This window comes from Chrysochloris asiatica, unplaced genomic scaffold (genome assembly GCF_000296735.1).
Source record: "Chrysochloris asiatica unplaced genomic scaffold, ChrAsi1.0 scaffold00072, whole genome shotgun sequence".
NCBI classification, from domain to species: Eukaryota; Metazoa; Chordata; class Mammalia; order Afrosoricida; family Chrysochloridae; genus Chrysochloris; species Chrysochloris asiatica.
The window spans coordinates 9,693,463-9,704,225 of NW_006408590.1; the positions used below are offsets into that span (position 1 = coordinate 9,693,463).

At 44.6% G+C, this 10,763-nt stretch overlaps 1 protein-coding gene across 1 annotated transcript in view; it reads left to right on the forward strand.

Annotated features, from left to right (window-relative positions):
* KIAA1549L (KIAA1549-like ortholog) overlaps positions 1–9,606 on the forward strand; it is a 136,479-nt gene extending 126,873 nt beyond the window's left edge. The window contains 2 exon segments of the mRNA XM_006864909.1: positions 1,414–1,565; positions 8,160–9,606. Of these exon segments, the coding sequence (XP_006864971.1) occupies positions 1,414–1,565; positions 8,160–8,441 (434 nt within the window). The 3' untranslated portion in view covers positions 8,442–9,606.
* Positions 9,607–10,763: the final 1,157 nt, after the last annotated feature.

The following is a 10,763-nucleotide window of genomic DNA, read 5'->3' on the forward strand; positions in this document are numbered from 1 at the left end:
ATAGATCTAGTTAATTCATTTAAGCTTCCATAATGAATATCATTAGATGTTCATAATTTTGGAGTATTGCAAACAATGCTGAAATGATCATTAAAAGTTTATGTATGTTCTAATTGTTTGTATTGAGGTAACATTCAAGTAACATAGAATCAACCATTAATCATGTTTAAGTGTACAATTCAGTGGCATTTAGTACATCTGTAATATTGTCCAACCATCAACTCCATCATTTTCAAACCCTAAAGGAAACCCCATAACCATTAAACAGTCCTTCCCCATTCCTCCCTCATCCTCCCCCAGCCCCTAGAATGCTCTCTGTCTTGATGGATTTACCTCTTCCAAATGTGTCATAGAAATGGAATCATGTAATGTGTGACTTCTTTAATTTAACATGTTTTCAAAGTTTGAGTCAATTGTAGCATGTACCAGTACTTCCTTCCTCTTTATGACTGACTAATATTCCATTATATGGATATTCCAATTTGCTTTTTCATTTATTCAAACTATAACTTTTAGGTAAACACACAATTGTCAGCATAATCAAAGCATTTACTGTGTCCTGAAATTCCACCAGTGAAATTCATTATTTTGACTCTTTCCTTGGCTCTTTTAAAAATGCATTCCTCAGAAAGGAAAATACCTGGACTCTGTCATTTCCTCTAGCCAGCAGGTCAGGGATGTTGGAGGGTGGGGAGGATTGGTGGGAATTCATGCAGAGCCATTACTTCTTCAGAAAACCAGCCACAGGCGGCCTAAATTAGGTCTCAGATGATGCCCTGCATATTAAATGGCAGGTGAGCAGGGCTGAGGCTCCCAGTGAGGGTCAGCATCACTGGGACCAATGCGGAGTCCTCCCATCCTCATGTCCTTGCCTGCCTTCAGCTTGTAGACATGCAGACTCAGTGGGTGAGGTGATGGCTGGGCCCACATCTCCCTCTTTAGAGGATGAAAGAATGGAAAAGTCCTGGGCACTACTAGTCCACACTGCATTTTGGTGAAATTATTACAAGACTTCCCTTTCTCTGGGAGAATGCAGACCCCAGCACAAGCAAAGAGAACAGTGACTGGATTTTAATCTTACTTGGGTCCTAGGTCAGGTGCCCTGGGGCAGCACACTATCTCCGCTCAGCTGTACATGACAACCCTGGAAATGTCCCATAAATAAGGGAGAACTCCTCCCTATTGCTGAACTACCTGGGGTCTCAACCATCATGACCAGGGGCCACCATACCTTAGATGGAGCTATGTCTCCCAGCCAGTGTGAGCGTCAGGACAAGTCCCACTCCAATTAGACTTGATTTCACAAGACTCCAAAGGGAACAGCCAGTCAGGAAGCCTTTGTTAGGCTCTTGAGTGGCTGGACCTCTGCCATGAGCCTCTCCTAACCTGCCCTGTCCATCTCCACCCTGCCAGGTAATACGGTGCCGGCAGTGTTTGCCATCCCAGCTGCCAACAGACCTGGCTTCACTGGCTACTTCATCCCAACACCTCCTTCATCCTACAGAAACCAGGCCTGGATGTCCTACGCAGGAGAGAACGAGCTCCCGGGCCAGTGGGCCGACTCGGTGAGACCTTTGTTGATTCCCTCACAAAGCTTCCTCTGCTTTTAACGCTTCAGGGAGAAAATGGGATAAAAGGTTAAGATTCTGGTGTTGTATTACCTCAGCCCCTCCCACCAACTAGGTGGCCAAAGTTGGCCATTTTTAAGGAGATGATATGATAAGGACCCCTGGAGATGTTGTAGGTCAAACGTAGGTTAGCAGTTTGAATCCACCAGCCGCTCTGCAGGAGAAAGATGAAGCTTTCTGCTCCTGTGAAGACTTACAGCTTCAGAAACCCTGTACAGGGTCACGATGAGGCAGAACCAACTCCACAGCATACCACCACCGCCACAATAAGGTGAGGCGCCCTCTGGATGGAAGGAGCTGTAGTGGTGCACCAGTTAAGCCCGCGGTGGCTAACTGAAAGGTTGGAAGTTCAAACCCACCCAGTGGCTCCATGGGAGAAAGAGGTAGTGATGTTCCTATAAAGATTACAGCCCAGAAAGCCCTGTGGGGCAGGTCTACTCTGTGACCTGGCGTTGCTGTGAGTAAAAAATCAACTTGATGGCACCTAACAGCAACCTTTGGTTGGGAAAACTTGAGATCTGCCTTCAGGTCCACTTTCTGCCTTTCCTAGCATGATAACCTTAGTCATTTCTTACCATTTTTTATAATAATTCCCATTTGTTGCTCTTGTGCCAATCAATATTTTAAATGTTTATATTGTCCTGTTTAATCTTCACAACAATCCTGTCAGGTAGATATTAATTAATATTTTGATAATTCCCATTTCACAGATGAGAAAACTGAGACCGAATTAGGTGACCTGAATTGTCTAAGGTGACAAAGCTCCTAAGTGCCATAGCCAGAATTTAAACCTACATCTGTTTGGCACTAAAGACTTTATTTGACATCCTGGTGTGGTGCTGCTGTAAGAGAAACACTGCACTGCTAACTACAAGGTCTATGGTTCAAACCCAACAACTGCTTCTTGGAAACTGTATACAGGGTCATTATTGAGACCTACTCAACAGCACTTACCAACAACAACAAAGCCTTTACTTAATGTGTTTCTTTTAGCTTTGAAATTCTGTAAAATGTTAGATGAAATAGCAGGAAAAAATTAACTCTTAGAGACTCACACTGTTGTTGATACCTCTCGTGTCTACAAGGCTTCCTGCTTGATTTCATCTGAGGACTGGTTTACCCTAGTCCCCTTCTCTCTTCTTAAATACACCCATTCATCACTTGTCACCATGGTTAGGTTCCAAAGACCCGGTGATGATGTGGAAAGAGAGGAGGACCACATCAGATCAAAAAAAGGGAGGACATAGTGCCTCCATCATTAGCATAGGGGGGAACAGCCCTCCTTACCTCTGTTGGCCTTGTGGCAGAACTTAGAAACTGATTCCTATATTGTTGTTGTTAAGTGACATCAAGTCAGTTCCCACTCATAGTAACCCTATCTACAGTTTCCAAGGAGAGGCTGGTGAGTTTGAACCTCTGACCTTATGGTTCAAACCAACCTTGCGGTCCAGTGCTTTATCCCACAGTGCACACCAGGATCCTTAAATGGACTTTCCCCATTGTGCTCACTCATTAGAATTGTTTGTAAAGTTGAAGTAAATAAGTTGGAAGAGCAGACCTGATGAGATTGCCTACACAAACCTTTAGCCTTGCTTTGGTTTGTCATTCTCATCTGTTTTCAGTAGTTAAAGTCACTGGGTATTAGTTGGTCATTTCAGAGCCAGTGAGACTGTTCCACTTATGATGTAACCATAATGTAACATTCCAGAGGTGGTGGTTGTTGTTGTTAGGTGCCATCAAGTCATTACCTCATAGCAACCCTATGCACAACAGAAAAACACTGCCAGGTCCTGGGCCAACCTCACAATTGTTGCTACGCTTGAGCCCATTGATGCTGCCACTTTGCCAGTCCATCTCGCTGAGGATCTTCCTCATTTTTTCTGACCCTCCACCTTACCAACATGATGATATCCTTCTCCAGCAACTGATCTCTCCTGGCAATATGTCTGAAGTATGAGAGACGAAGTTTGGCCATCCTGGCTGCACTTCTTCCAACACAGATCTGTTTGTTCTTTTGGCACCAGGCCTGCATCCCTGACGGTGTGCTGAGTATTACCCTGGGTACTCTGCGTGAGTCTGCACAAATACTTTCCAAAACCTTAACCCTTGCCCTCAAGACACTTACAGTAAAAACATAGCCAGGTTTATAGATACATCCAGATGCCTTTGTGTTCACATCATCTCAAAGATGAAGGAACTCAACAAACCCTAACCTAACCTTCCTAACTGGACAGCTCTATTATTCTGGCTCATCCACCTCAATGTAAGAGAGAACCAGTTTCCTATTAGTTGTTTAAATTAAGAGGAAGGTGGTTGATGCAGCCTAAGTGGGGCTTTTCTGGAGCCCAGTTACCACCTGCAGTTAAGTAGGGAGACATGTCCATGCATAGAGCTGGGCCATCTGGGACCAAGTTGAAAGAAGAGGTGATTTATGGCTCCCAAAAGGCGCGTGCAAGTCTGAAAAAGATCACATTGGAAGGTACTGGATAGAGTGGGAGAAAAATGAAACAAAATTCAAAATCATAAAACAAGACCAGGCTTGCTGGTCAGATAGAGACTGGCAGACCCTTTGGTCCCTTCAGCTCTGTTTCTGAACTCAGTCCTGTGCTCCATTGTCAGCCAAGAAATAGATAGGTACATGGGTGTGCGGGGGCAATAACACTAGTGAGGTATGCACGCCATAGCATGGTCAACCACTTGAGATCCACAGGGCAGCATTTACCTCAGGACAAAATTCAGAAGGGTCAGGAAAGATGCAGAAATGGAAACAAGGAACACAGGAAGTGGGCTGAGTGATGTTACATTGAGGGCATTGCACTTGAGATGAAATGAATTGTGGAATGTCAAACTGATGATCTGTTTTATACACCTTCACTCAATTCACAATAAAAAGATCCAAAAAAAAAAAGTGCAGGGAACTCAGAAGAGACTAGCTTGAGAAAGATACCACAGTAAACCAAAACCCATTGCGATAGAGTCTATTCTGACTCATAGCAACTCTGTTGAGGGTTTCCAAAGCTATAAACCTTTACAGGGGCAGAAAGTCTCCTCTTTCTCAAAGGGAACAGCAGGTGGGTTTGAACTTCCAACCTTGTGGTTAGCAATCCAGTGCTTATCTTGTATCGCCACCAGGCCTCCTTAGATACCAGATTAGGGGAGGGATAACGCACATCTTGCATGTCCGCATGATAAAGAAGAAGCCCCTATCGTCATTTAGATGTCTGACTTTTATGATCCCAGGTATCTCAGTATAAGGAGCTAGCTTAGATAAAATTGCCTACTCCTAGGATAGCAAGTAGATTTCATCTTGGTGCTACCTTGGATTGACTCTGTCTGGAGAAGAGATGGGAGGGAGTTTCCAGGCTCAGCAGGAAAGTATGTTGTGATCAATTGGTGATGTCTGCCATGGGCGCTGGCTAGGGGAGGAATGAAATTAGCCAGCCCTGAATTGTGACTGACAAGGTATGATGGCTCCTATGTGCATCACCTCCTCCTCTTGGTATTTACCCAACTTCCTAATATTATCCTGAGCCCATTCCAATGGGATCAAGTGTCCTTTACCTGTCCCAACCCCCAGCATCAAGGTTTAATGTAGTAGAGTTGAGGGAAGTCTCAAGAGTCAGTATTAACTCTTTCAACTCCTGACAAGTGCAGTTAGCTAGATTGTAAATCATGGAAAGAAGGATCTGACAGCTTTCTTCACAAACATTTGGCACCAGCTGACCATCCATCACTGAATTTCAAATTCAGAACACTGAGAGAACCCCTATGTCCATGCACAATCCTGGACAGTGGTGTGCCATAGTGAGAGAGGGACAGGGTTCCTGTCATCACCAAGTTGGTGGTCTGAGATGGTTGAATATGTGATGAGTGATGACTTTCATGCTTGAGAAACTTCATGGGAGCCTCTAACAGAGAGCCCCAGTCTGAGACAGGGCTAGGGAAGGTCTCCCGGAAGGAAGGAAGGAAGGCAAGGCTGCGATCTGAAGTGTGGGTTCCGTGTCCTGGCTTTGGCTCTCCATTAGCCCCAGTCACCTGTGCAGCTCCAGCTCTTATGGCCCAAGAACTGATCAGTCAAACTCTGGTTTTCCCATAAGGCTCAGTGAAACATACCAGCCCTTCTGTATAAACACTGCCATTGGCACCTATTGGCCTCGTTGTCTTTCTCTTTTTGCCTTGAAATCTTGTGGAGAAATTAAAGTCCCGAACTAGGGGCATCCTTCCCATTATGTCTACCCACCCTCAGGTTCTTGCCTGGACTGCTGAGGTGTCCTCATAACTCACCTCCTCCCTGCCTCCAGAGTGCCCTTTCTAAAACACAGACCGCCCCTCAGCCTACCAGGAGCTCTATAGCATAGTGGTTATGAGTAGGGCTGCTAACCTCAAGGTCAGCAGTTTGAAACTACCAGTCATTCCACGGGAAAAAAATGAGGCTTTCTGCTCCTGTAATGATTTACAGCCTCGGAAACCCTATATAAGGTCTCTATGAGTCAGAACTGACTCCACAGCACATAACTCCACAGTCTACCATGCCTAGGTGGTTCCCAGGTGAGACTTCAGCTGTGTCCCAGTCCTTAGGAAACTTGCCTTCTCTGAACATCATTTTGGGGTGCGAGTGGGCAGCACTAGTTTCATACTGCGCATTCCCCTACCCAAAGTGTCTCAGCCATCACTCAATCCCATCCCATTCCAGCTTCATTCAGGGCCTGGGAAGCATTTCTGTTAAGAATGGGAATATGCTGTATTCCTAAGTGTTAGGAAGATAATGGACTAGGCTGCACCAGAGAAATCCACATTCCTTCGGCTGGCAGTCCAAAGCTCTACAGTCTGGACCTACCTGGTCTCTTCCTGGAGTTCCTCCCTCTCAGATCAGACCAAACTCACTGGACCTCCCTGGGTACACTCTACCCTGTACCCATCCCTTTGCTTTCCCTTTGCCTGAAATGCCCCTCCCTACCTTGTCTTCCCGGCGTATTCGTCTTCCAGACTCAGCCCCGTTGCCTCTTCTGCCTGACTCCCCACACATGCTTTGTTCCCTGTGTTTGACTGTGTCCACAAGCACTTACTGCCCAGTGCTCCACCTAACAAGGGATATCAAGCCTTGTGAGAGCTACCTGGAGCACTATCCCCAAGTGTGGCAGTAGCTCTGTGGGGAAGCTGGGCCTGAGTCCCAAATCATAAACCTGCCCCTCTCAGTTGAAGTTTCCATACATTTAAGCATAGAACTGTGTGTCCTCCACTTTTAAAGGAAAGAACACTTTTTTACGAAATTAAGATCATACCCACATTTAAGACATTGTAGTACAGTGATTGGACTTCTGGTGTGATGCTGTGGATCAGCACTAGACTACAAGCCACAAGGTTGGCAGTTCAAATCCACCAGCTGCTCCTTGGAAACCCTACACAGGGTCACTATAAGTCGGAACCCACTCAACAGTACATAACAACAACAAGTACAGTGAGTGGAGTCCTGCTGTGGCATGGTAGGTTAAGCACTGGACTGCTAACCTCAAGGTCGGCAGTTCAGACCCACCAGCCGCTCCTTGGAAACACTATAGAGGGTCTCTATAATTAGGAACTGATTCAACAGCAGTTAACAACAACAGTACAATGACTAATTCCCACACTTGCAGCCAGCCAGACCTGTACACAACGTGGCTTCCCAGTACCAACTGCAGTCGAGTCGATTTCAGCTCATGGTGACCCCATGGGGTCCTTGGTGGTGCAAATGGTGAAGCACTTAGCTGTCAACCAAAAGGTTGGAGGTTCAAGTTCCACCTAGAAGTGGCTCAGAAAAAATAACTGGTGATCTGCTTCCAAAAGTCAGCTATTGAAACCCCTATGGGCTCTGTTCTCTGACACACACGAGCTTGCCAAGCCGGACTTATTAACTGTGTCATCTTAAATTACAGAATCATGCTTTTCTTTCAGTCTCCTCATCTATAAAATAAAGATAACAATATCTGTCTCATAGGTGGTTTGAGAATTAAATGTGATAATGCATCTTAGGAATCCTGGTGTGGTACTGCAGGATAAGCACTGGACTGCAAAGGGACTTGACGGTTCAAACTCACCAGCCACTTCTCAGAAACCCTATACAGGGTCAGAATTGACTCAACAGCACTTCACAACAACAACAATGCATAGAGAGGTCTTAGCACATAGTAAGTGGTCAGTCAGTGTTTGTTATTATTAATAATAATACATCCCAAGTTCCTTTGTGACCCATAAATAGTAACAGTTCTGTTTGCAGGATTGTGCTTATTAATAAGATAGCCAGATAGACTCATGTGTCTTCAGCAAGAGTAAACACCTAGTTAACTCATTCAACCAGCATGTTCAGTGAATCCAAATTATCGGTTTTCTAAACAAACTCATGATAGGTGTTGTTCCAGGATATGGTACCTGGCCTCCATTTGCTTGTAAATGTCTATCCTTGTCCCAGATCCCTCCTGCTTCCAGTATTGTGTCCATCCTGTGACTTGAATGCCTACCTAATCCTAGGTCCTTCTCCCCCAATGTCCTCTGCAGGTCCCCCTCCCAGGATACATTGAAGCTTACCCCCGGTCACGTTATCAGCAGAATTCACCATCAAGGCTGCCTCGCCAGTACAGCCAGCCATCGAACCTACACCCTAGCTTGGAGCAGGCCCCAGTGCCCTCCGCCGCAGCTTCGCAGCAGAGCCTTGCAGAGAACGACCCTTCCGACACACCTCTGACCAACATCTCCACGGCAGCCCTCGTCAAGGCCATTCGGGAAGAGGTGGCCAAACTGGCCAAGAAGCAGACAGACATGTTTGAGTTCCAGGTCTAATGCCTTGCTACTAGGGGTCTCTTGACTTCTAAACTCTGAGGAAACAGTCTTGAGATTTCTCAAGCCTACCATGTTGGGACTTGTGAGAAGGCAAAGACATGTGCTGCTCACCCTCCATTTCTGATAAAGTGAACTGTGGTACTTCTGAGAAACAGAAAACTCTTAACTGACTGGCTTCTTGGCTCATTCAACTAATCATGTGTCAAAAGTCCCTGCTTGGGTTCTTATGTTTGACATTGTGTTGTGTTAAATGTAAGAAGCGTGGGTATGTTTCCCTGTGGAGCGTTAGTCACAAAAGGTACTAGCTAATCTACAGGTTCCTGTGCAATGCCACATTTTAATGAATCACCGGGGGGAGAATCTAGCTCTATCTTCAGTGACCTCTGCATGTTAACTCTATTTCTGTGTTCAACCCAATGCAGAAGTGTGGATTAAGCACCAGACTGTACTCTCTTTCATTCAGCCCTGACTGTCTTCGTAAAAATCATCTCCAGCCTATGAGGGAGGTGCTGACTCCAGCTAAGGAACTTGAGTCCTTTTCTTTCAGAAGTTCAGATTCAAAGTCAAATGAGTTGCAGGAAAATCAGTACTATCAGTGGCTGTGCCTATAAATAGCCCTGACTCTCCTCCCTCCCCCATTGATTAAACAAAAGCCAAGGAAGAAAGGAAATGAGAAGGGATGGTGGATTTGTGTAGATGGGGTTTTGAAAAGGTGTTGTCATTTGGAAACAGAGTACCTTACAAGTTGGAATTGAACTGAAAGAACATAGGTGCTAAGAGCTTTTAGGATCCTACAAAAGAAAAACAGTTATGTGTGGAGGTGTTTCTATGCCCTGCATTGAAGATGGCCTGAGAATGGAGCATCCCTCTTTTTTAGAATAATAGTTCACCGACTTTTATAAGAAAACCTCTGTCTATTCAACAATCGTGTCCAGCATGTGCTGCCAAGTGCTACAAAAGGAAACAGTAATAGGTGCCTGTTAGAAACTGGAGTGGGGGACCCACACTCTCCCTAAGTTGCAGCAAGTGTGTATAGAATCTTACGAATGTAGAAAATCGGTTGCTTTGTGTTAAGTGTCAGTAACATTTTTCAAAGTGTATGGAGTTAGTCAGATATCTATAGTTCATGGACACAGAGGACATTTGCTGAAATAACAGGGTGACCTGGTGTGATGCTGCGAGTTAATGTACTGACTGCAAAGTCGATTTGAACCACAAGGTCAGAGATTCAAGTTCACGAGTTGCTCCTCGGAAACCCTATATGGATCACTATAAGTTGGAACTGACTCAACGGCACTTAACAATAACAACCTTTTGAGCAGGATGTAGGAAATCACCCTCCCTGGCATGGGAAATCGGCCTCTTGAGCTCCAGCAAGAAGATGTAACCTTGTAACATTGAAGGCGTCAATGATTCACAAACCCTCAAAGCATTACTACTGACTTTAGTAGGGGAGAGGGAGGGAATTCTTTGGTTTTCTCACCAGATTTGGGAGCTGTGTACAGTTTTGGGGCCTTACTTGGTGTCTGCTGGAGAATGAGGTATTTCAGCCCATGATCCATTTAGCTTCAGCAGTTTCCCTCCCCTTCTGAGCCCATCTTTCCATTCTCCTCATGAGTTTCTTTGGTCTTTACTAAGAGAAGAAGGTGGGAATTTAAGATATGAGAGAAGAGTAGAAATGGAACTGATTGTGACACTCAAAACTATCGAAGCACAGACTTTTCAAAGAAGCTGTCGTATTCCCCAATGGCAAATCGCCCTTTTTGAAAAGTACTGGAGATGAAATCCCCAAACGAATCTCTTGTTCAGGTGATATTAGGTAGTGTCCTTTTGGTATGCTGGTTGATCTTTCATAGCGTTAGTTTTTGTTACTTAAAAAAAAAAAAAAAATCAGCTATAAATAAAATGTATTTTTGTAATTTCCATGTGTATATATGGTATATTTCTACCAATGATCAGTTGTTGTAGTCCAAATCCCAAATCTGCTTGCAAAACACTGTGGACAGTGCAAGGTTTTATTGACAGATTAAACAGGATGCCTAAGTCTATCAAAATAGGCATGCAATGCACTTGAATGAACAAAGAGCCAAAGAAACTCTGCCTTTTCATGCAAATGGTATGCGTCTGATAAAGTCAAATACATTGTCCCACTTTACCAACAATATTAACATTTCATCTGCACAATGATGATATCTATCCACTACCTTGCCTACTTGGTAAAAGCCTGGAAATACTGTATATGAAAGTGAGGTGTCAAGACCTTAGTATAATTGAAATATATGTACATGTTTCAAAAGACAGTATCTGGGCTCTGGATGTTCC